Source organism: Schistocerca cancellata, chromosome 9 (assembly GCF_023864275.1).
Source record: "Schistocerca cancellata isolate TAMUIC-IGC-003103 chromosome 9, iqSchCanc2.1, whole genome shotgun sequence".
Taxonomy (NCBI): Eukaryota; Metazoa; Arthropoda; class Insecta; order Orthoptera; family Acrididae; genus Schistocerca; species Schistocerca cancellata.
This window is the reverse complement of record NC_064634.1, coordinates 442,683,713-442,711,194: the sequence shown is the minus strand read 5'-3', so window position 1 is coordinate 442,711,194 and position 27,482 is coordinate 442,683,713. Positions and strand designations below refer to the sequence as shown.

At 41.7% G+C, this 27,482-nt stretch overlaps 1 protein-coding gene across 1 annotated transcript in view; it reads right to left on the bottom strand.

Annotated features, from left to right (window-relative positions):
- Window positions 1-5,911: 5,911 nt before the first annotated feature.
- The window catches only part of LOC126100959 (uncharacterized), a 47,303-nt gene continuing 25,732 nt past the window's right edge, over window positions 5,912-27,482 (bottom strand). Inside the window, exons 5-6 of the mRNA XM_049911621.1 lie at window positions 19,441-19,615; window positions 5,912-6,120 (exon numbers count right to left, since the gene is read on the bottom strand). Coding sequence (XP_049767578.1) covers window positions 19,449-19,615 — 167 coding nt within the window. The 3' untranslated portion in view covers window positions 5,912-6,120; window positions 19,441-19,448. The remainder of the gene's footprint in view (window positions 6,121-19,440; window positions 19,616-27,482) is intronic.

The following is a 27,482-nucleotide window of genomic DNA, read 5'->3' as shown; positions in this document are numbered from 1 at the left end:
GGGAGGATTCTATATAGCTTCACGTTAGCGTTAGTCTGAGAAATGGACAACAGTGGAGATTGCATTTACTTTGCGAACAAACAATTCAGTTTTTTATAAAGCATTGCTAGTAGTGAAGATAGCACTATACGCCCACAGTACAACGAGGTATGTGACGATGAGTTTATACAGAGATATATGAAGCGTGTACAGCGTGCAGCAATCTGAGTAGCCGTCTTAGATTGTTTGCAGATGATGCTGTCATTTACTGTCTTGTAAAGTCATCAGATGATCAAAACGACTTGCAAATTGATTTAGATAAATATCTGTAGGGTGCGAAAAGTGACAATTGACCCTGAATAAAGAAAAGTGTGAAGTTATTCACATGAGTACTGAAAGAAATCCGGTCTAAGGCGCTGCAGTCATGGACTGTGCGGCTGGTCCCGGTGGAGGTTCGAGTCCTCCCTCGGGGATGGGTGTGTGTGTTTGTCCTTAGGATAATTTAGGTTTAGTAGTGTGTAAGCTTAGGGACTGATGACCTTATCAGTTAAGTCCGATATGATTTCACACACATTGGACTAAAAGAAATCAGCTAAATTTCGATTACGTGATGTTGTTGTTGTGGTCTTCAGTCCTGAGACTGGTTTGATGCAGCTCTCCATGCTACTCTATCCTGTGCAAGCTTCTTCATCTCCTACTGCAACCTACATCCTTCTGAATCTGCTTAGTGTATTCATCTCTTGGTCTCCCCCTACGATTTTTACCCTCCACGCTGCCCTCCCTTGATGCCTCAGAACATGTCCTACCAACCTATCCCTTCTTCTGGTCCAGTTGTGCCACAAACTTCTCTTCTCCCCAATCCTATTCAATACTTCCTCATTAGTTATGTGATCTACCCATCTAATCTTCAGCATTCTTCTGTAGCACCACATTTCGAAAGCTTCTATTCTCTTCTTGTCCAAACTATTTACCGGCCATGTTTCACTTCCATACCTGGCTACACTCCATACAAATACTTTCAGAAATGACTTCCTCACACTTAAATCTATACTCGATGTTAACAAATTTCTCTTCTTCAGAAATGCTTTCCTTGCCATTGCCAGTCTACATTTTATATCCTCTCTACTTCGACCATCATCAGTTATTTTGCTCCCCAAATAGCAAAACTCCTTTACTACTTTAAGTGTCTCATTTCCTAATCTAATTCCCTCAGCATCACCCGACTTAATTCGACTACATTCCATTATCCTTGTTTTGCTTTTGTTGATGTTCATCTTATATCCTCCTTTCAAGACACTGTCCATTCCATTCAACTGTTATTCCAAGTCCTTTGCTGTCTCTGACAGAATTACAATGTCATCGGCGAACCTCAAAGTTTTTATTTCTTCTCCATGGATTTTAATACCTACTCCGAATTTTTCTTTTGTTTCCTTTACTGCTTTACTTACGTGATACTGCTTTACTTACTGCTTTACTTACGTGATAAGTCACACAAATCTGAAGACCGTAAATTCAACTAAATACTTAGGGATTACGAATAACCTAAATTGGAACGATCACATAGATAATATTGTGGGTGGGGCAAACCAAAGACTGCGATTCATTGGCAGAACACTTAGAAGGTGCAACAGGTCTACTGCTTACACCACGCTTGTCCGCCCTGTTCTGGAGTATTGCTGTGAAGTGTGGGATCCGCACCGGGTGGGACTGACGGATGACATCGAAAAAGTACAAAGAAGGGCCGCTCGTTTTGTATTCGCGAGAAATTGGGGAGATAGTGTCACAGACATGATGCGTGAATTGGATAGGCAATAATTAAAACAAAGGCGATTTTCGTTGCGACGGGATCTTCTCACGAAATTTCAATCACCAGTTTTCTCCTCCGATTGCGAAAACATTCTGTTGGCACCCACCTACATGGGGAGAAATGATCATCACGATAAAATAGGCGAACTCGGGTCTCGCACAGAAAAATTTAAGTGCTTGTTTTTCCCGCGTACCGTTTAAGAGTGGAACGGTAGAGAGACAGCATGAAGGTGGTTCATTGAACCCTCTGGCAGGAACTTTATTGTGAATAGCAGAGTAATCACGCAGATGTAGCTGTAGATGTAGGTGACACAAACGTAAGGGCTGTGATATTTGTGAGTTAGCGTCTGAAACAGATTTACTTCATCTTTATGTAAGATGATCAAACTGCAAAAGTTTAAACAATAAGGATCCTGTCAAGTCAGTACGAAGATAAAAATACATTATTCAGCTTATACGCTGTAATCGCTTATCGTTTGAAGCTGCTAGCACACCCTCCGTTTCCGTAAAGTATTTAGAACAATTCATTCATTGTCCAGACGATATCATTGTTACGGGATCAATAAGTGCAGAACACTGCAAGAACTTCGAAACACTTTTCAAACGGCACCAGGAAAATGGCTTATGCTGTAAGCTGGGGAAGTGCAGATTTTTCGCCTCAAGTGTCAAATACCTAAGGCAAATTGTCAGTCACAAGAGTATCGCAACCACGCGTGAATACGTTCACAAGATCACTAATATGCCTAACGCTACTAACCTTAAACAGTTGCAGCCGTTCCCAGAAAGAATACAGTTACGCCAAGTTTATTCTCCAAGTGGCGCAAACCGCATACCCCCGAGACCAGGTCCGAAGAAGAGCCTCAAATTTTTGCCTTTGGCAGTCTGCCGTCTTAAGGGTGGGCTCAAGGCGGCTCTGGGTGTGAAGCTATGTACACTGGACTTGTTACTAACACTCATGATGGACGTGTGTCAGTACGGAATGGCTGCTGTTTTGTCCCATACTTCTCAGACGGTCATTAACAGTCACTCACCTTCACCTACAAAATGTTGACGGTTGGTGCAGCATGGAAAACACAACAATATTGTTTCTGATAGGTGTGGTGAAGTTTTGCAGTTGTGATTTGGTTTCCATATGAGAGGATGTCGAGTCGTTTTACAAATGAGGTAAAATATTCGAATCAGCAATCTATGGACATCGTCTTATAAAATTCGACACTGTACCGTTCTAACAACTGAGCTACCTAACAATTTAGGTGTAGGTGAATAAAACGACAATATTCACTAGGTACGTAATTTCGATGAATGACGCCGTCCTTCGTTGTAGCAGTGGGAGAGCATATCTCGGAGGCAAGTTCATGTTAACTTGACAGTGCACCACATTTTTAGTTAAGTTACTGAAGTTGTACGTCCACGTGTTGACAATTACGTCGGTGAAGTGCAACCACATTTTACGCATTTTATTCTCTGGAACAGTTTAAAACAGTTTTTCAGGAGTTTTTATGGACTTACTTGTACAGTGTGGTACTGCACACCATCTGTAACACATTTTCCGAAATGTCAATTACAAAAAAAGACATGACTGTAAATTAGCATTATCAGAGAAGGAACAGCGAGCTACCCAGGGACGTCACAGGCACATGACTCGAATGGAGCGTCTTAGCGGGATTTCTAATTATTTGAATTTCATTTCGGTTTTTATAAAAAAACTACTGAAATTCAAGAAGGAAAAAAGCATGTTTTGAGCGTAAAATGACATAATTAACCATTTAAGAAGATTTCCAGAAAACAGTCAAATTCCCTATTGTATCATGGAGTGGGGGAAATTTTCTGCCTTCGTCCCAGTCCCGGCGCACTATTCATCAGATATAAGGAAAATCCGAGGGTGTAGGAGATTGTTTAACCTTTTTTCTTACGTTTTACTGGAGAGAAGTCGCAATGTCTGCCACCATTGGCCTGCGAGATTCCTGGTCTGACAGAATGTGCAAAGTATCACATCGTCCATAAAAAGTGCATAAGAGTACACCTGCTTCCAGGATATCATAGAGTACACTTCTGATTAGGAATCTGAGGGGAACACTCACTGCTAGATGGTGGAAGAGTAAGGGTGACTGATGATATGAGTCTTGCTGTCGTGTAGGACGATGTCTCCTTTTAAGCACTGAGTACAGAGAGGAACCTGAATTGAAGAGTCTCCAGCTTCTACTGCCGTCATCTTTCATATTACGCTAAGAGTTCAGTAAGATGTGCCAGTACTGCCATCACCGATTCTGTAGAAACGTTGTATTAGTTCACTCCCTTCAGGAACCAGTTATTCAGTTTCAATGCTTCAGAGCCAGGTACCTGCTTTCACTACGTACTTCAACGATCTTACTGGTGTTCGCACCTACTTTTCTGTGTTTGCTCGTAATTTTGCTAACCATGCTTACAGTTACTGGTCATATTCATGTATTAATCGCGTATCGTAGCTTTTTCCATGGTTATCCACCTGTGCAAAGGTTAGAGTTCACCAAGTTTTAAACGTTCAGTTGTTTATATCAGTAGATAACTCATGTGATTTGCTTTTCGATAACAAATCTGATTGTTGTAGTGACTACTAGGTTATGTTACAGATTATATAATCACTCCTATCATTAATAAGTCATATACTTCGTGTGGTACCGAGACTGTCTATATTAATTATCATTCAGTAAGACGTTAGTTATGTTTCCGTGCATATTGTATATCACCTATGACACTGTTGCTCCTTTAGCACCACCCAGGGGTCACGTGTAGGGTAATACAGGTTATACCTACGGACTGAGGAACCCCTGCTGACTGTCTGCGTTTAACTGGCATCAGTCTTGTGTACTGTGCTGCCGAGTACTGTGCACCTGTGTGGTTGGAAAGTGTACATGTGAAGGAGGCAGACACAAAACCTAACGACACAGTGCGCTGTATTACTGCCACTGGTTACCTGTACGGAGTCACATCCCACCACCTCACTTAAGGCGGAAACAAGCTCTACTGAGGGAGGCAAGAAAATCTCTGCATCACCCTCTCTACCACTGCACCAGGAATTCTGTCATCCGCCACAGCAAGGATTGCGATCAAGAAGACCAGCAAGTGTTACTACAGGACAACTCATCGCGGATGGTTTTGATGTAAATGAAAGCTGGAAGCATGAATGGTCAACAAAAACATTGGCAACAAGTGCCCATCACCTTGATCTATAAAGAAGCTAAAAGGTATTGAGCTACCGAGGAACCTTTGGTGCCGCCTCAACAGGTGAAGGACTGGACGTGGTTGTTGTAGGTACTTCAGGTACAAATGGGGCTGGATCAGTTCACCAATGTGTGAATGTAATCAAGAGGAGCAGACAATTGAACATTTAGTCCAACGCTGTCCACATCATTCATACTCTAGAATTCCCGATGACTTGTTGACTCTCACACCCAGCTTAATTAACTGGTTGAAAAACATGGATTTTAAGGTTTAATCTTGTATGTATATTGTATAAAATCATTTGCCTTATATCAACTGTATACGATTAAATAAATAAGAGTAAGACGTTTCCGTAGCGACACATTATCACTTCCTTTCATTAATTTGTATGGTAATATGGCGCGCCTTCAGTCTCTTATGATCACCAGAGATATCATAGTGGTACAACAGTGCAACAGACATCCCACAATCCGTTTGAGCTTAAAATTAGTTGTTACTTACTATTATGTAGCAAAGGGTACAATAAAATACGAGTTATTAAATCTCTAAACAAAGGTTTACTGTATGAGGACAGTTTCTCAATAATATGGTCTGAAAAGTGCGCTTGCCTCCCCCCCCCCCCCGCCCCCTCCTCTGCCCCCATCAGGCTTGCACCTCAAGCAGACGACCAACTGGTCAGCCCCTGGCTACGACGCTGCGGAGGATTTCTTGAATGCAGACATAGTCAGGTCTCTGCTCTAAGTGTGCACTGAAAATTTTACTTGTATTGCTATTTTTTTTACCATCACCTATCGTACTAAAAACATGGATTTTGTGGTTCTATTGCAATGTAGTGTTTCTATGCACAATTTCAGGAAAAGTGGAAGCTTCATTTCCAGTCATAAAACAAACTAATGCCTAGACACTTTATTTACAAAGTGTATGAATTTCGTTTACAAAAATTAGTCGATATGTACAGTGAAAGCGAGAGCACATTTTTTGCAACTCTGTCCGTTGCGCCGTCGATGACCAGCCAGGTGTTGGTAATGCGAGGATCCTCTGGTGGTGCAGGGCGCCTGGCTGTCTCCGGTAAGTTAAACTGAGCCGAGGGCAGATATTGAACTGGAAAGGTGCAACGAATCTCCTGCAGAGTTCCTGAGAACAAAAATTACATTTTCACTTACTTGGATAACACACTATTATAAACAAAATCTTCAGATTCCTACTGTTACTATTAAGCAAATAATTAGTACGCGACCCGTTAAGTATATTGTTTTCATGATCTACATCAGCATTAGCATATTTATATACTTCGCACATCAGTAGCCGGAAAGAAAAACACAGGCATAAAGAAGGTAACTACGAAGAAACCTTAGGCAACAGAAGAAATGTTTCAGTCGATCGATGAAAGAAGAATGTACAAAACTCTTCGGGAAAGTCACTCAAAAATGAAATAAATAGGAAGTGTAGGGAAGATAGCGCGAAATGGCTGCATGAGAAGTGTGAAGAAATCGAAAAAGAAATGATTGTCGGAAGGAATGACTCAGCATATAGAAAACTCAAAACAACCTTTGGCCAAAGTAAAAGCAAGGGTGGTAGCACTGAGAGTGCAAGGGGAATTATACTGTTAAATGCAGAGCAGAGAGCAGATAGATGGAAAAGAGCACACTGAAGTCAGATGAGGGCGGCGACTTATCTGAATGTGTGACAGAAGAAAAACAGGAGTCAATGTAGAATAGATAGGGGAACCAACATTAGAATCGGAATTTAAGAAGGATTTGGAAGGCGTAAAATCAAATAAGGCAGAAGGAATAGAAACATTCAATATCGTTGGGGAAGTGGTAACAAAACGACTATCCAATTGGGTGTGTAGAATTTGGAGTTCGGTGATATAGCCGGCCGGAGTGGCCGAGCGGTTCTAGGCGCTACAGTCTGGAACCGCGAGACTGCTACGGTCGCAGGTTCGAATCCTGCCTCGGGCATAGATGTGTGTGATGTCCTTAGGTTAGTTAGGTTTAAGCAGTTCTAAGTTCTAGGGGACTGATGACCATAGAAGTTAAGTTCCATAGTGCTCAGAGCCATTTGAACCATTTTTTTCGGTGATATAATATCTGGCTTTCGGTAAAACATCATCCGCTCAATTCCGAAAAGTGCGAGAATTATCGCACGATCAGCCTTACAGATAATGTATACAAGTTTCCGACAAGAATAATATACAAAATAATGAAAAACAAAATTAAGGAAATGTTAGATAACGATTAGTCTGGCTTTAGGGAAAGTAAACGCACCAGAGAGGCAGTTGTGACGTTGCTGTTGATAATGGAAGCATGACTGAAGAAAAATCGAGACACGTTCATAAGATTTGTCGACCTGGAGGAAGCGTTCAACTAGGTCAAATGATGCAAGATGGAAATTCTGAGGAAAATGTGGATAATCTGTAGAGAGAAACGGGTAATATACAACATGTACAAGAGCCAATATTGAATAATACGAGTGGAAGACCAAGAACGAAGTGCTCGGATTGAAAACAATGTAAGACTGGGATGTAGCCTTTCACAGCTATTGTTCCGCCTATACATCAAAGAAACAATGATAAAATAAACGAAAGGTTCAAGAGTGGAATTAATATTCAGGTTGAAAGGATTTCGATGATAAGATTCCACGATGACATCTGTATCGTCAGTATAATTGAAGAAGAATTACATGATCTGTTGAATGAATGGACGGTCTAATAAGTACAGAATAGAGACTGAGAGTAAATCGGAGAAAGACGAAAATAGCGAGAATCAGCAGAAATGAGAACAGCGAGAAACTTAACATTACAATTGAGGATCACGAACCAGATAAACCTAAGGACTTCTGCTATCTAGGCCGTAAAAAACCCATGACGGACGGAGCAAGGAGGACATAAAAAGCAGACTAGCACCGGAGAAAAGTGCCTTCCTGATCGAGAGAAGTCTGCTAATATCAAAATTAGGCCTTAATTTGAGGAAGAAATTTCTGAGAACCTATGTTTGGAGCACAGAATTGTATGGTAATGAAAGATGGACTGTGTGGAAAACTGGAACAGAAGAGAATCGAAGCACTCGAATTGTGTGCCTTAGGATAATTTTGAAAATTAGGTGGACTTATAAACTAAGGAATGAGGGGGTTCTCCTGAGAATCGGCGGGGAAAGTAATATACGAAAAACATAGATAAGAAGAAGCGATAGGATTGCACGACGGTAAGACCTGTTAAGACGTCATAAAATAACGCCCATGCTATTAGACGGAGCTGTAGCGCGTAAAAACAGTAGAGATAACCAGAGGTTGGAATACATCCAGCAGATAATTGAGGACGTAAGCTGCAAGAGCTAATCTGAGATGATGAGGTCGGCACAGAAGAGAAATTCGTGGCGGCCCACATCAAACTCATAAAGAAAAAAGTTAGGAAGCATCTTCTGCATTGTAGCTTTTGTGCTATCACTGGTATTACAAAATGGGGGGACTACTTTTTTTTTTCTAGGTCCGATCAGTTGCGAAATTAAAACCACACTGAAAATTCGACGCAGCTTTCCGCATATGTGTTGTGGAGTATCTCTAGTAGGTCTGTCGATCACATCTCGTAGCACTTTTCAGTTCTGAGGCAGTGTGAGCACGTAAAGATGCGTAGAAGAATAATGTCTCTTGCCATGTGTGACGTGTATGCTGTCATTCGATTTCATCACGCTGAGGAGTTCCGCCTGGTTTCATGCAGCCCACTTAACGTGACGTCATTGCGCGACAACATAGTTCAGCAAAGCGGCAGTGACTTTGAAACAGGATGTACAGACATTCGTGATGCAGGCGGTCAGGGAAGGTAGCGAGTGTCAACCGATGGTCTCGCTCAGCGAGTGGATCAGGCGATTAGAGAATATCGCCTACGAAGGGCAATTCGGAACAAGCGAAGAGGAATGTTCTCATCAGGCATTGTCCTCCTCCATGAGAATGCTCTCCTGCATACTGCAGCTGCAACAAAGATGATCCTGCAGCGCTTTTAGTGGAAAATGTCTGATCACTCACCACACAGCGCGGACTTGGCTCTTTGCTCACTTTAACTGCTTGCTGTGAGAACAGTATTGTTGCATAAAAATCGAACTGCAGACCAGCGTAGTGAATTGGCGGAGAACACAGGTGGCTACCATCTATGATGAGGATGTTAGAAATTTGGTACTGCGATACGACTGATGTCTAAGTCGGAGCAGCGACTGTATAGAGAAGTAGGTGGAAGATGTAACTAAATGCTGCAAATAAAATATTTCTATAAACGCCTGGCATTGTCTGCTGGAGAGCGATCATGAATTCAATGGAAAGAAGGCTTCAGATATAAAGTTTGTTCTTGCCTTGACAGCATTTAGCTACACTCGCTCACTAGTTTCGGCTGCGTTAAGCCGACATCCTCAGATTTTCATTGTATAGCATGATTTCATAAGCTGTAACCTGAAGATCTGAAGACTCCAGCTTAGGCCTGCCGAAACTAGTAATCCAGTGTAACTACACTCGGCCGAGACAATAAAACTTCATATTTGAAGATTTCTTTACATTAAAACATTTTTCATTTTCACCGTGGTTTCCATTACGGATCCGATCGGACACTGAAAAGAAAACAGCCCTGGTACAACCGAAAATGTGTGTAAAGCACGAAATGTAAAACTGAACAGAATTGTAGGAGGAATCCAAAATTGGTACAATATTTCTGTAATTTAATGGATAACACTTAACTGGCACTTTTATGGAAATTATGTCTGAGACAGAATCGGCACTACATTGAAAAGAAGGTGATCTGTAAATGACTAAATATTCAAAACACATTATTATGAAATACCCACGAAGAAAACAAAGAATATTTTCATTGGGAACGACTTCAAAATAACAGAACTGTTGCTCACTAGATAGTATCAAATTAATGACTAATTATTTCAGGACTTTTTTTTTAATTTCTCAATGGACTTTTCCGACTCGAATAGGTAGAGGACTAACTGAAGATAAAAGGAGTCAAAATTCGGAGATATCCAGGAATGATAAATAGATAAACGAAAAAAGAAAAGTCGACGGATACCATATCTAACCTCACATAACAACAGCCTACTAATTCTGTTGTGACAGAGGGAACAACTTCACGTGGGATACTTCTGCTCCTCTTGTGCTCCATGGTGTATTCTTGTGCTGCATTATGTATTCTTATCTAGCATGGTATATTCGAAACAGAATTTCTGCGTTTCGCCAGCAGAGGCTGACAGTTCAGAAAACCTATAGTCTATTGTAATTGCAGTTCTTTTGGAAAAACTTTAATACATGAATAATAATACTTCCTCTTCTCGAGCAATCTTCCAAAACGAGCTGCGGCCGTGGTTAGCACAATGAACTCGCTTTCAGGAGGACGACGGTTCAAAACCGCTTCTGGCCATCCAGATTTGTTTTCCTTGATTTCCGAAACTCGTTTCAGGAAAACGCTGGTACGGTTCTTTTGAAAGGGGGTGGCCCATTTACCGTCTCCAGCCTTGAAACAATCCGAACTAAAGACCCGTTTCTAAAGATGGGACCTTAAACCCTAATCTTTCTACCTTCTTTTATTAGAGCAATCCTAAAAGAATAACTCTCGCCAGATATAGCAGGAGGGGCTGCTACCTCTACAGTGTCACAGTTTTTATTAGAAAAAAATACCACAGAAAACTAAGATCAGGTTTCCTAGAGCAGTGAAACAGTTTGAGACCCAAGCTCAAAAACAATTACAAACACTTGAAACTCTCTAGGTTAAAATAAAGTCCAGATAATAGAAGAATGGAAAATAAACATATTACGAGAATAATTGACAAGAAACAAACGTTGCAAATCAAGGGATGGACACATCTGTGCATAAGAATGTGATAGGTAAAATAGAACTGTCATTGGCTCCAACTCTTCTCAAATTCTTTTGGCTCTATTTATGTCTATATTCATTGAACCGCAAATGATGTGTGGTGGAGAGACAGCTTTAGAAAAATACCCTAGAGGAGCAGTGGCTCTCACGGATTAGCTGGTCTTCCAGACAACAATCTCCAGACCACATGAATGTGCAGTTGAGACACCACGTTGGCAGAAGTCTACTTGATTGCTGAAGCATCAGGAGCTTACCGGTTTTATATCGTGTATGCCTTTTTCAGCAGAAGTCGTCACAAGTTTCAGTCCCCATGTCAAGTGTGAATTTTTGTTCTTTGGTTTCTTTTAAGACGTATAAATACAACACTTATAATCTAAGAACAAGTAATAGACACATCAGTCGATTTATCATTGTAAAAATGTTTCAGAAAACGCAAACCGTTCCGGACAAGCTTTGCTGATGCATTATTTGTCCGCTATCTGTCAAAATGAAAGAATAATCACTGTTAACTATCGTGGCTCTTTCACAAAGAATTTAAAAGAAATTTGCCTCCTATTCACGTGAACACACGTCCTCAATTACAGCGAGAACACAGGGTGGGGCAGGAGGGTGAATAGGAGACTGACAACCTTTGAATGTTTAGTCTCGTCAGACCTACAGTCAGCAGCAGTTTTTCTATTAACTTTGGCCATTCATTATAGATCACCATTTCCTACCCTTCAGTTTTAATACGCTGATATGAGTTAATCTTCTCACTCACGTACGATACATACATCTTCTAAAGGCCGATGTCGCGTCGCTGCACCTAAACTCTCCTGTCATTAGTAATCGGTTACAGTTTCATCTTATTGTCACATCCTATCTTCTTCTCGACACCATCCATATACTTCATTTTCTTTTCTAGCACTTTCTGTTCAAGAGTATTAATAACAGAGGTGTTGTGTCTGATGACATGTCCAATTAACTTTATTTTTCTACTTTTCATATCCTTTATTAATACTCTCTTTTCGCTGACTTCCCTCTAGACTCCCAGGTTTGTTTTCTTTCCGTCCTGCTCGTTCTTGTCATTTTCCGCTACATCCACACGTCAGCAACTGCAAGTCGATTTTTTTCCAATTTAGCGATAGTCCAACCTTCACTTGCATGGGACTACTTCATGCAAATGATTTTGCAGGAGATTTTCTCACATCATTATTCATAAATTGTCTGGTTCAAATATTTTTCTTCGTAATAAATGTCTGTTTTGTCAATGCGATCCTCCTCTTCACTTCCATTAAGCATCAATTGTCCTCTGTGACTAATCTAACGAAATAACAAAACTCTTTCACCAGACCAATTCTGTCATCAACTATTTTTACATTGGTTTTAGTTTCTCTCATATTTTTTCCTAGCTGCCGCTACGTTTGTTTCCGTATGTTCACTTTTAATTTCCGTAGTCTGAGAGTGTCTGACTTCCAACATTCTATTCATTTCTTTTTCGGAATTTGTAACTATCAGGATGTCATCATCAAATATAATATAATATTTCCTTTCACCATTGGCTTTTTTTCCTTTTGCCTTCTCATTCGTGATCTGATTAGCTTCCTCAATGAACATATTAAATAAAAATGGGGGTAGGGGACATCCTTGTGTAACTCCTTTTCTAAGCTTCACCTCTTCCACTTTGTGCTTTGGTTCTGATACAGTTCATTAATCATTCTTCTGTCCTTCCAGTCAAGTCTCATTTCTTCTCATAATTCTGAACAGTAGCTTCCAATTCAGACAGCCAGTGAGGGTGAGATAAGTTCTTATGTTCACATCCGTCCTTCTCTCCAACAGCACGCACAAGGTCACAATTGTTTCTCTTTTTCTCCGCCTTCTCTTAATCTAAATTCGTCTTCTGCAATACACATATCTACTTTTCCTTTTATCTTGCTCTTAACTGTATTAATATTCTGGAAGTATGTGATAACGTTGAGAGTATTCTATAGTTATTGGTTCTTTCAATGGCCTTTCCTATTTTAGATATGCTAATCATTTTGCATTATATGAACTCTTCTGTCATGATTGGTCTTTCGTAGCAGTCAGTCATTACTCTGAATAATTAATCTTTCGTGTTGTTACTTTAGTTCCAGGTTTGAACAGTTCTATTTTCTAATAAACGTCATCCTGTTTTCCCTTTTTCTGATCTTCTTCTATCTCGTTAGCATTTTGAGTTTATTCCTTTCATGAATCAAGCTTTGTATGTCTTCTGTCATCTAAGGATTTCTCGGTTTCAGTTTCCTTTTTGCCAAAACCTCATTTGTTGCTACATTCAATTCCATCTTTATATTATTTTGTCAGTTCCATTAGCTATTTATTGGTTCCTTCTACAAAAGCCATCTTTAATGCTTCTTGCCGCGCAGAGTGGCCTCGCAGTTAGAGGCGCCATGTCACAGACTGCGCAGCCCTCCCGCCGAGTTTCGAGTCCTCCCTCGAGCATGGGTGTGTGTGTGTGTGTGTGTGTGTGTGTGTGTGTTGTTCTTAGTATAAGTTAGTTTAAGTAACGTGGAAGTCTATGGACCGGTGACCTCAATAGTTTGATCTCTTGTAAATTCACACACATTTGAACATTTTATTGCTTCTTCTTTCAATTCTCCTACTTTCCATTTCCTTTTGAGAGACCTCTCGGTTCTTTTAAACCTTATATTGCTCTTGGATAATGGGAGTGTGTGGATACTGTCTATGCCTGCACATGAGCCCTGGCTTGATCTGATTCGGGTGCCTTTGCTTCATTAGTACATAATGTAAATGAAATCGTCTTTTCCATGGTCCCTCTCATGTGTACCCTCAAAGAGGAACTTTGAATACCGTGTTTGTAATAACTATACACCTATGATTACAGATATCTACTAAATTTCGCTTCTTTCATTTATTTCTTCCAAGCCAAAATTTCCTACTGCCTTATTGTGTGTATGGGATTCTACTACTGCGTTAAATTCACCCATTACTGCAACATTTTCTTTTAATAGCTCTCCAGTACTTTCATACATAGTTTCCACTTTTTTTTGGGAAATTCGTCTGAATTATTACCAAGCGCGCAGGTATACTATTTGTTTTTACCATCATTAACCAATCGCTGATGTGTTAAGTATTAAAAGCAATATGTCACCATTTTTCTCTCATTGCAATTGCCGCTCCATGATTTCGTCTTTTCTCACCGCCACTGTAAATTATTCTAAACTCATTACTGTTGAAATATTCGTTTTCCTTCAATATTGAGACATAACATATCGTTCTCCCTCGTCTTTCACTTCATCCAGTAGCGTTCATATATTCCATGCTCCGATTATCATCGATCTGAGGGGCATTTCACTTGATGATGACCTGAGAAGACCTCTCAGCTCTCTTGACAGATCTTGGCTTCCGAGATCTATCAGTAGTTAATTCCTTCTTAACTTCAACTTTCAATGTTGCATTATACGAGGGGCATTCTATAAGTAATTCAACTTTTTTCTAGACCAATTTCTGTTTAAAAAATCCAGAATTTGCTGTGGAACCTCGTACAATATTTCCGCTACGGCCCCTGTAGTTTCATGAAGTTCCGATAGGTGGCGGCGCCATACGTAGTCCTGAAAATAACGCCTGTAAAGCAGGTGCGTTCCATGTAGAAAGCTGTCTCTGTGTTTCTTTTGGTGAAAAACCAGAGCATCGTAAATATTAGTGGGCTATGTTTGCAGAAAACCGAAGTGTGGATAAGTGAGATGAGTCGCTATTTAAGGTCATAACAGCTGATAGTAGGGTCGAGTGAGGCGCAGACTCCATGAAGCTATGGACCCAAGTTGTCAACAAGGCACTGTGCAAGCTGGTGGCGTCTCCATAATGGTGTGGGCCGTGTTTACATGGAACGTACTGGATCCTGTGGTCACATGTCTACGAAAGTATGACGAGTAGTTGGGCGAGGCGTCCCTCATCATCACAACAACGTCGCGCAAACATGTCCGATGTGGCTGATGGGAAGGTTGTGGATGCAACTAGACGTTCGCTCCAACGTCGACCAATAAAGTGTGTAAGGTTTTGAGGACAGAACAACAACTGTGTAAACTGTAAATATTTTTGGTTTAATGTTGCAATCTTATCACAGAAATCCCGCATTTACACTGTTTACAATGTGGCAATGTTACGACAGTTGTCAAACGAACGCACCTCGTCCTCAGCCAGTGAAATAACCCTAAACACAACAATGGCAAATTTTAACTAGAAGTTTCTTTAAAAAATTATTCTTACGACTATGTCATGATCTTGGCCAGTACTACCATAAATCATCCGACTCCGGTTCAAAGTTCGGTACTATTTAGGATGACAATCAAATCTACGGAGGATGGTTAGTTTTGTGACAACTTGAGCAAAAGATAACCCAAGGTCGCATGAGTTTACAGTGGACGCAGGTTGGTAAACCAACAAGTTTAAGCCTACCTCAGCTGCGATGAGCTGTTGCCCGCGTGACTGCTCTCATCATCTGAAATTCCTATAAAAACTAATTAGGCCTTTGCTGATTTTTCCAGCAGAAACTCTCCCTATGTTTCTCGTTATGTGAGAAAACATGTACTCATCCCTAGTCTTGGAAAATGGCGAAAAGCACACACATGACTGGAGCAGCGTGCATATTAAAATGCCCTCTCAGTCCTCACAATAACAATTAACTAACTGGGTTCGTTTCTCCACAGATGGAGCTCAATGATGCTACAGCTAATATCTAGCTCAATGTCAGCTGCAGTGAATGCAGTGTTCACACTAATTTCTCCTCTGCATCATACAGAGCGTTATGCACTCCGTTTTGTGCTTGACGCCATTTCAGAGAAGAGTCCCCGATAATTACGCTCTTTTCCATAGGTGAGCTGTCTCCCCACCTTAGTTCTTTCGTTCTTCTTCTCACAGCTTGTTTCGACCAATAGGAGCATTCCTCTTACTTTGTGGAAACTCTCTCTGCCAATCGCAAGGGCCGTACCACTAAACTTTGTTCCGCCAATCGGACGTTTTCTGCCCGCTCCAGATGCCTAAAACTTACATGCGTACATCACATGTGTACCACTTACTGTTCACGTGATCAGCTGCGTCACTGGTTTCGTTCATTTGGAATTCCGAAACGCAGTTTTCTAAAGCTTCTTTCTGTCCTACTTCTGATGGCCCGTTACTTGCTCTCCAGTATGCGTCACCTGTCCGGTCGCTGACTCCCACTGTGGGATGCCCCCTAAGAGGTTTTCATGGTGTCTCCTGTGCTGCAGCCTCTGCTTCTGCTTCCACACAAAACGTTTCCTCTCGCTGCTTTGTTCAGCTTCTGCTCATTCACATGCACTATATAGCTGCGCTGCGTTAATACCGTCGATTGAGTGTCATCCCTTTTGCATTACATACTTATAGGCAAATCTGGTCAGTACCACCGATGTAAGTTAGGAGTCATATTCACCTTCCCGTTAGGATGTATAAAACTCTTATGTAAGGTGCGAAATTGACATTCATTTATTCTGCCACCTAAAAAAAGTGGCACCATGCGAGCATACGGGCTCCACAGTAAGGTGGTGTAAGTTCATCACACTGAACGCAGATTATTTTGAAAAATAGTGTTTTGTAGCCAAAAGATCGGACAATAATAGGGTGTATTGTTATCCTGAATAAAACTAACCTGCTTTCAGAAGAAAAATGTGTTCCATTACTTATTGAACGCCTCTTGTACTTGGGATGTCCTTAATATCTGCAACAGAACTGATTCCTCATGCTTCCTCCATTCTATGCCACTCACAAAGTTGCTTTGATTCATCTATCTTTATGGAAGATTCCTCATCCCAAGGAGAAAAGCATGGCCTGATCTCAGTCCTCTGGTTCACGCTCGGAGGAGGCTACTGGCGACATTAAAGGGGACCACTGTTTTAGTCGCTTTCTAAGACAGGGAGAGGTGGAGGTTACCGTGACTGAATCTACACCCGAACCCACCAAAGCGAAAAATCGAAAAAAAGAGCTTGTATAGTTTAGAAGCACATTTAATGAAAACATTTTACAAAAGTTTGTTGCAATTGAAGAAAACTAAATTTATGATTATTGTTATTGTGGTCTTCACCCCGAAGCGAAGAATGGTTTGACACAGGGCTCCCCCCCCCCCTCCCACTCCCGCTAGTCTATACTGTGCACGCTTCTTCATCTTTGCATAACTACTGCAACTCACATACACTTCATAGCAGTCAAACCTTGGTCTCCGTATGTACGTTTTAACTCCCCTCCCCTCACCCCTCTCCCCACCCGTCCAAAAATAGTTTCCTCCATTACCAAATTAATTATTCCTCGATGCATTGAGATGTTTCTTGTCAACCTATCCCGGCATGCCCTCACAAATTTCTTTTTTCATGAATGCAATTACGTATGTAGTACATGTCTTCAGCGAGGAAGCAATGACAGAAAGAAGAAATATTCATGAGTGGGATTTAAATTAAAGGTTAACGGCTATCTATGACAATATTCGCTGACAACATTGCTATTCTCGTTGAAAATGGAGAAGAATTACTGGATGTGTTAAGTAGAATGAACAGTCTAAGGAGTGCAGAGTATAGGTTGAGTATAGTGAAGAAAGACGTAAGTAATCAGAGATACCACAAATGAGAACTATGAGAATCTTAACATCAGAATTAGGGATCATGGAGTAGAATTAGGGATCATGGAGTAGACGAAGATGCTGAATTCTGCTACACAGACAGCGCAATAATCCATGATGGACGGTGCAGAGAGGGCATAAAAAGCAGACTAGCACAGGCAAAAAAGGAACTTCCTGACCAAGAGAAGTCTACTAGTGTCAAAGACAGGCCTCAGTTTGAGGAAGAAATTTCTGAAAATGTACATTTGGAGCACAGCATTATGTGTTCGTGAAGCATGAACTGTGGGGAAACTGGAACAGAAGAGAACCGAAGCATTTGAGATTTGGTGCTATAGGAGAATTTTGAAAATTAGGTGGACTGATACGGTAAAGAATGAGGGGATTCTCCGGAGAATCGGCGAGGAAAGGATAATACGAAAAATAGACAGCGATAGGACATATGTTAAGACATTATGGAATAGATTACATTGGAAAAGATTGCTGCAAAATTTGACAACTGACCCTAAATAACGAAAACTGTGAGGCCATCCACATGAGTGCTAAAAGGAATCTGTGCAACTTCGGTTACACTATAAATCAGTCAAATCTAAGACCGATAAATTCAACTAAATACCCAGGGATTAAAATTACGAACAACTTAAATTGGAAGCAACACATAGAAATGTTATGGCAAAGGCTAATCAAAGACTGTGTTTTATTGGCAGGACACTTAGAAAAAGTAACAGATCTACAGGAGAGACTGCCTACACTAAACTTTTCCGCCCTCTTTTTGAATACTGCTGCGCGTTTTGGGATCCTTACTAGATAGGATTGACGGAGTACGTCGAGAAAATTCAAAGGAGGGCAGTACTTTTTGTATAATCGTGAAATAGGGGAGAGAGTGTCACTGAAATGATACAGGATTAGGAATGAACATCATTAAAACAAGGGCAGAATCTTCTCACGAAATTTCAATCACCAATCCTCTCCTCCGAATGGGAAGATATTTTGTTGACGCCGACCTACGTAGGGAGAAACGATCATCATAATAAAAGAAAAGAAAACAAAGTTCGCACGGAAAGGTGTTCATCGTCTCCGCGCTGTACGAGATTGGAATAACAGAGAATTATTGTGAAGGTGGTTCGATGAATCTTCTGCCAGGCACTTAAATGTGATTTGCAGAGTATCCATGTAAATGTAGGTATAGATGTAGGGAGCTGTAGAGAGAAAATACGTAGATTGGAAAGCATCCAGCAAATAATTGAGATCGTATGTTGCAAATGCCACTGTGAGATGAGAAGGTTGGCACAGGAGAGGAATTCGTGGCGGGCCGCATGCTCAAAACTGAAAACTGACCCTAAATAACGAAAACTCTGAGGTCATCCACATGAAAAGGGATCTGTGCAACTTCGGTTACACGATAATCAGTCCAATCTAAAGCCCGTAAAATCAAGTAAATACTTAGGGATTAAACTGACGAACTACTTAAATTGGAAGGAACACATAGAAAATGTTGTGACGAAGGCTAATCAAAGACTGTGTTTTATTGGCAGGACACTATATATATATATATATATATATATATATATATATATATATATATATATATATATAATTTCACTGCCTTCATTTTCCCTCATTTTACTTTTTTGTGTTTTTCTTATAACCTCTTTTCGCTCTTTTCGAGAAACTACCCATTCCGTGTATCTCAGCTTCCAACTATTATCCCGTCTTGACAGAATTACAGATTCTTCGGCAAAAACACATGCTTCTATTTAGTTCTCCTTGGCTACAAGCGCCAAGCAACCTTTTATGTCCTTCGACATCTGTAACCGTTTTTTCTGTACAAGTTATAGACAACCCCCTGCTCATTGTATTTTATGGCTGATCACCCATTTAGTAGAATGAAAGTTTTTCTCTCCATTTGAGAGTCATTGAGTTTTCAGCTAACGCAGATCTTGAACTACTGGCTGACGGAGACAAGCCGCCCTGCAGAGGAGAGCTGCTGGTGACTTACGAGGTCCATCACTTTGGCTCGGCTTCCTTGGCGTCGGCAGACTCAGCGGAGACAGTTTCTGCGTCTGGCGGCCTCTGGGCTGCAGGCGGCGCGGCCGGCGCAGGTGGCGGCTGCAGCGATAGCGCCACTGCGTCTGACGTCGACTGTCCCAGGCGGGGCGCCGAACGCTGCTCCGCTGCACGCACACACAGCAGACATGCAAATCCTGAGGAATCTAACATGGACTTTAATGTAAATCGTTCCTGACGGTGTATCAGAGGTAAATACGAAACACAATAAGATAAAATTCACAATGGAGTTTGGGAGTAACTGCATAAATAATTTATATCCAGCCACAGACATCATAAATCGTACTCCTACTTTCAAGATTTATAGAAAACCTACCACCACAGATATTACAATCCCTGCCAGTTCTCGAAACCCAGTGACCAGTAAACATGCTGCCTTTCATTCAGTGATACATCGCCTATCATTCACCCCCACGGATGACACCAATTTCCAAATGGAATTAAATGCAGTCGAAGAAATAGCATCAAATGATGACTATCCTCCTGTTTTGGTGGACTTTGTAATGCACAAAAATCAGGAACTACGTGTGTAGCCTCTCCTTATCCTGTTCTCGTCCCATCACCGTAAGAATGCAACAAACGGTGCACAATGCCATATTTTCGAAAAGTCTCACTGGGCGTATGCAGAGAACTTAAACCAAAGAACTTAAAAACATCATTTTATGTGTACAACTCTTTTGGACACTTTTTACCAAATGTTGAAGACAGCACTAGAACATTGAAAAAGATAGGAATATATAAAATTATTTGTAATTGCAGTAAATTCTATACAGCTCGGTCTGTGAGGGCAACACGCACGCATTTGAAGGAACACCACAGAAGTTGGAAACTTGGGAAAAGAAGACTCTACTTTTCCAGCCATGACAAAATAGTTCACCTGGTGGCCAGGATGTATAAGACAGGCGAAATAGCTTCAGATTTCCGGAAGATTATGATAATTCTGACGAATGTTACAGAACTATCTGTGTATTAAGTCACTGACGCAAAAGACTTATATGAATTAGAAACCAATCTCGGGGCAGATCACTTTTGATTCCGGAGAAATGTAGGAATATTGAGCCAACGACAACTTTTAGAAGCTACGTTAAGGAAAAGCAAACCTAAGTTTGTAGCGTCTGTAGACTTAGAGAAAGCTTTTGACAATGTTGACTAAAATACACTTTTCGAAATTCTTAAGGGATAAAATACAGGGAGTGAAAGGGTATTTTCAACCTGTACACAAACGAGACCGCAATTGTAAGAGTCGAGGGTCATGAAAAGGTTGATAAGGGAGTGAGACACGATTGTAGTCTATTTCCTGATATTATTCAATAAGTATAGCGAGCAAACGATAAAATGAACCAAAGAGAAATTTGGAGATGAATAAAGTTCAAGGACAAGAGGCTTTCCGGTGACATTGGAATTCTGTCAGAAACAACAAAGGATGTGCAAGAACAATTGACAGAAAGGACAGTGTCTTAAAAGGTGGGTATAAGATGGTTTCCAAAAAAAGCAAATCAAGGGCAATGGAATGTAGTCGTATTAAGTAAAATGAGCGGGCGGCTGCCTCCGTCGGAGGTTCGAGTCCTCCCTCGGGCACGGGTGTGTGTGTTGTCCTTAGCGTAAGTTAGTTTAAGTTAGGTTAAGTAGTGTGTAGACTTCGGGACCGATGACGTCAGCAGTTTGGTCCCTTAACACTTTTGAACATTTGAAATAAAATGACACAGAGGAAATTAAATTACTAAACCAGACACTAAAAGCGGTAATTGAATTTTGCTATTTGGGCAGTAAAATAACTAATTATGGCCCAAGTAGAGATGATATAAAATGAAGACTGGCAATGGCAAGAAAAGCCCTGCTGAAGAAGGGAAATTTGTTAACATCGAATATAGATTTAAGCTTGAGCAAGTCCGTTCTGAAGGTATTTGTCTGGAGTGTTGCCTTGTTTGGAAGTTAAACGTGAACGTTAAACAGTTCAGACGAGAACAGAATAGAAGCATTTGAAACGTTTTATGCTGAAGATTGAGTAGATCGGGTAGTTAATGAGGAGACATTGAATATAATTTGGGAGAAACGTATTTTATGGCACAACTGAGCTAAAACAAGGGATCAGATGATAGGACATGAGACATCAAGGGATGACTAGTTTAATATTGGAGGAGATGTGCAAGAAAAAAATTGTAAAGGGAGCCCAAAAGATGAATACAGAAGGACGTAGTTTCACTAGTTAGGCCTGCACAGATAAGGTCTTCGGACTGAAGACCACAGCAATAATAGGAGGAGAGCGGGCAAGGTAAAAATAGATTCAATTGCAAAGTCAATAAGTGACATCTCGTTTATCCCAACTCTTTAATTTTAGATGCATGTTATAGTACTGCCAAATTATGGGCAGTTCTGATCACTCGATATGAGGGAACAAGAGTGTTACACGTGGTTTTTAGCTTTTAGCTTGGTCCTGGTGAAGGGGAAATGCATATGTCAAGTGAGACTGCTGTCCGGCCCCTCGCGTGCTCTTGCTATAGGCGGGAACATCGCTTCGGCTGTGGGCCACGCTAATGGGGAGGGGGGGAGTGTCACTCGCCGACAATTGGAGGCGTCGCATGTCCCTCCAGTGACGCGGCCTGTGTAGGCGCCAAGCTCACGGCTTCGCCACGGCGAGAGTTCAGGTACACCCGCTGTGTTTGTCTAATAGTGCATCGGTCTCCGAGCAGCGGTCGCTGTGTGACGTTCACTAAGGGGCGGCGTTATTACTTCGCACCTTGTGATCGTAGCGTGAAATTGTCGTGTCGTCAGGGTGACAGGGCGCAATAGGAACAGGAGAACGTCCCTGGAATAGCCGGGGCTAGAAATGAGTAGTCCAGGGAATGATGAAGACCCAGGGCCTCAGACACGGGGGCCCGACCGAGAGCAGGCCGGCCCCCCGCGCGCTGTACGTCCGCGGCCTTCGAGGCAAAGACTTAGCAGTAGGGCTGAGGCAGAGCACGCGGGTAGGTCTGAGCCAAATACAAACACCACACAAGAAACAGAAATGGAACAAGCACTCAGACATCAGATCCAAAAATTACAACAGGCACAAGTAGACAGCAACATGGCGACTCTCTGTAACGACAAACCAACCAATCACGACGCACCACGTCCGGACACAGATTCAAACTCAGCAAATGGCGACACCAATGAAGACACCAATCAAACATATGACGACAACTATTCACAATATTACCGCTCTTCTGAATCTGAAATATCCGAAACAGAAGAGATGGAACAAGACGATGGGGAAGGGCAATTCCAAACCCCGCCCCCACGTAAAACAGCGAAGAGAAAGAACACAGAAGATGACACAGCACCGCACAAACAATTCTCCATCCAGACTGAAAACAGATTCGAACCTCTCTCACCTCCACCTCAACGAAGTAATAGCAATGTAAATCCAGCACCTGCAACCCATCCAACTCCATCATCATCAACTGCTCCTCAAGCTACGCCCAGAAAACCAAGAATCCCGCCTATCACTATTCAATACAAGGGACATTACCTCACGCTCAATGCCGCACTGAAGAAACACATGGACGGGCCAATACAGGTGATCTACAGAGGAGACACTATCAAGTATCATTTTGATTCATTGAAAGACCAAAGGACAGCACTCGACTTTTTCCAGCACCACAACATTGCCAACTTCACGCATCAACCACAGGAAGAACGACATTTAAAAGTAGTAATCAAAGGTTTACCAGAAACAATCACAGAAGCAGAAGTAGAAAAAGACTTACGAGACCTCAGCTTTAGGCCACGCAACGTCCACCAATACAAGAAAAGAGACAACAACACGAAACAACTCAGACCCATGGATGTATTCTGTGTAACGCTTGACCGCAAACCAGAAAATGACGCCATCTACCACGTCCGATACATCCTTGACACGAAAGTAACAGTCGAATCATACCAATACAAAGACGGCCCACCGCAATGTAAGAAGTGCCAGGGATTCTTCCACACAGCAAACTATTGCTCCATGCCTACTCGCTGTGTCCGCTGCGGTGGGGCACATAGAGCACGAGACTGTAGCCTCCCAATTAACGCCACCTCACATTGCGTTAATTGCAAACAAGACGGCCACCCCGCATCTTTTCGCGGCTGCGAAGAGTTCCAGAAAGCAATCCGAATTTACAACGCACAACGACCAAGAACCACCACTCCTGCAGTAGCAACAATTCAACCAGCCATAAAACAAACACCGATGCCAACTCCAGCCGAAGCCAGCCGCAGAGGACGAAGAACATGGGCTAATCTACAGACACATCAGGAATCATCTTCAACCACCCAGCCTCATCAGACAGCGAATTCAACCTCTAGCCAATCAACCGGACCTGCTTCCTTCCTCGACTTCCTAAACCAAATAACAAACTTCTGGAAAAACTCACAGCGCACCAACATCATTTCAATCATTACCACCACATTTCAAGAATTCATGACAGCACCAGACTTAGTGTCTAAAGTAATGGCAATTGTCGGTGGAATCACGAAATTCTTTGCAACCGACAATGGAAATTAGACCCACCAGGAACCAAAACCTCCGATTTTGTAATTTTAATGCAGCAGGGATTCACAACAAAGCAGACTTACTAAACGAGTTTATTGAAGACAACAAGATCGACATACTATTCGTCACTGAAACTCATTTACGCCCAACACAATCATTCAAACTTCGAAATATGGTATGCCACCGTACAGACAGAACAAACCGACAGGGAGGCGGAACAGCCATCTTCATTCGATCTCATATTCGACACAACCCGGTAATCACGCCACAGATGACATCATTAGAAGCCACAATAGTAAAAATTGAAACAACACAAGGAAAAATAACCCTGGTGGCTGCATACCTCAGCCCCAGGGTTACACTCGAAGAAAATGACTTACTTCAGATTTTCGACAATAACAACAAAATTTTACTGGCCGGCGATTTAAATGCTAAAAACACTACCTGGAACTCAAGACGGAACAATGCACGTGGAAACACACTTTACAACTTACAAGGAAGACTGAACGCCGTAATTTCCGCTCCTCAAGACATCACCCACATTCCATTCAATCACCGCCAGCAACCCGACGTCCTGGACATCTGTATAACAAAGAACCTCGATCCTGACCTACATCTCCGAACTCTGCAAGACCTCACCTCTGACCACCTACCAGTAATCGGCCACATCGGAAATGCAATTGAACCGCCTCCCCCACGACACAAAACCATTATCAATTGGGACCAGTTTCAAAGATGGCTAAATAACAACATTCGTCCCACATTGGACCTAACTACCACACAAAAAATAGAAGAAGCTATCGGATTGTTAACAGACAAAATTAAAACAGCATATAAAAAAGCTTCTGCAACTACAATATTTCCCGAACCAAACACTCACAAGCTACCACCACTCATACAAGATCTAAAATACCTTAAAAACGCAGCTAGACGCCGCTGGCTCCACACCCGAAATCCGGAAGACAGAAGAGAGTTAAACAGACTCAAAAAGCAAATCCATCACCGAGTTCAGGAATGGAGAGCCGAAGTCTGGGAAGACCGCATGAGCACTCTACAACTCCGAAATACAGACGACTGGAAACTAATTAAAAATCTGCGACGCACGAAACAACACAAACCGGCATTACTACACAACAACAATCTCATCTTTGACGCCTTTAGCCAGGCAGAACTTTTCGCAGCCACATATGAACAACAAAATACAATAGATCCTCTTGAAAACCTACAACCCGACATTTTACAATATCAGCAACATGTAACGACTACAGCCCAGAATATACGCCAGACACCTCCGCGCGATCTACCAGAACTAACCACTCCAGCTGAAATAAAAACAATTATAAACCGACTTGGAACAAACTCCGCTCCTGGACCGGACCTCATATCCAACATTCATCTCCAGAACCTGCCAAGAAAACCTCTTGTCCTGCTAACCAGAATTATCAACGCCTGCCTAATCAACCACTACTTTCCTCAAGCATGGAAGATTTCAAAAATAGTACCGATACCTAAACCTGGAAAAGACCTGAAGAAACCGCAAAACTATAGACCGATAAGTTTACTCCCAACGATGTCCAAGCTCTTAGAACGAATCCTACTACCAAGAATCAGACAACCTTTACTCGACGGCAACATTATCCGTCAAGAACAATTCGCTTTTCAAGAAAAACTATCAGCAGAACTCCAGATCCTACGCATTACTGAACACATTACCAAAAACATGAACCTATCCCGATATACAGTCGCAATATTCCTAGATGTTGAAAAGGCATATGACAAAGTGTGGAAAGATAACCTCATTACAAAATTAAAAGACCACACGAAAATACCCGAATGTTACATAAAAATGATCGACAGTTTCTTACATGATCGAAGATGTTTTGTGCAGATTGACAACAAACGATCAGATCAAAAAACATTACAGGAAGGAATACCGCAGGGTTCGGTGCTTTCCCCGACCCTATTCACAGTATACGTCAACGACATACCAAAAACTGAAACTTCAATAATAGCACAATTTGCAGACGACACGGCACTCCTAGAAACACACCGACGACTAACAACGACAATAAGCAGACTTCAACAACAAGTGGACCTCACAGAAAAATGGGCCAAACGAAACAGGATCAAACTAAACCCGGAGAAGACAGTTGCCATACTATTCACACGCCGTCGACCACAGATCCACGACCAAATTGAGCTACACGGAACACTAATACCTTGGACAACCTCTGTTAAATACCTTGGAGTAACAATAGACAACAAAATGCTATTCAAGCAGCATATAGAACAGAAACGTCTACGAATATCAAGAACCATTCATGCAATTTACCCTCTCTTGGCCAGCAAGGAAATGTTCCAACGCACTAAACTAAACATATACAAAGCAATAGTAATACCCATGATGCTCTACGGCTGCTCGTCGTGGGGCATAACAAGCAGAACAAATAGGAAACCACTACAAACATTGCAAAACAGATGCCTAAAGCTAATCCTTAATGCGCCATGGTGGACAAGAACAAATCGCATAGATGAAGAACTTAATATGCCGACCGTCGACACTCAAATCATCACCACAACAAGAAGACTAATCGAGAAAATTCAAAGGCTCAGACCTACCACGCAACAATTACAGGATCTAGCAACGGTACAACCAGCCCACTGGCAAAAGATAAGAGTGCCACTCTCCATCCTGCAAGACAACTAAGAGAGGTAAAAATCAACAGAACAGGTCAATCAGAACAACGAAGATTCAACAAAATATAAAAATACCAAGAATGTGGGCCTAAAGGACCGATATACTGCGCCCAAAGGCTCACCAACGAAAACAAGGTGTCCCATTTGTGTTAAATAAATGGTGTCCCCACTGAGCAACCCTACCCCGCACACTTGAGGGGCCAACCTCCTCCGGAGGTAGTACCCTTGCCATCGCACAACACAAAAAAAAAAAAAAAAAGTCTAATAGTGCGTTCATCAGGGGCAGTGCGACGAGGGAGAACGCAGTTGTGCAAATATGTCTCCTCAGTAGAAATTTCGACACCACTCGAGTTAAGTAACGTAAGGCGAAGAGTCCTTTTTAGGTTCCTACACAAGCCCAGCAATAGAGTATTTTCTAAAAAGTTATAAAATTCCCTGACAAATAGGAGCCAGGGTGTTGGCTGCGTTAACACGCACTGTCTCTCCTGCTCCTTATCTTGTTGCTGAGTCTAGTCTTAGGTGGAAATTTTCCACCCGAGCTTGCTAAATGGGGAGGTCACAAAGTCGGTTTTACTCTGTCCAGTTGGCTAGCCTCCAGAAATTAACTAACTCAACAAAGCCTCTCATCCAATGGACGGAACAATTGTTCTTGGTTCGTGATTGGCTAGTAAATCAACGTAAACATTTTCCTGTGCAAATCATGACCTGAGCTCTGGGAGAAAATGGACTTATTGATTCTAGCTCTATTGCTGGTCACT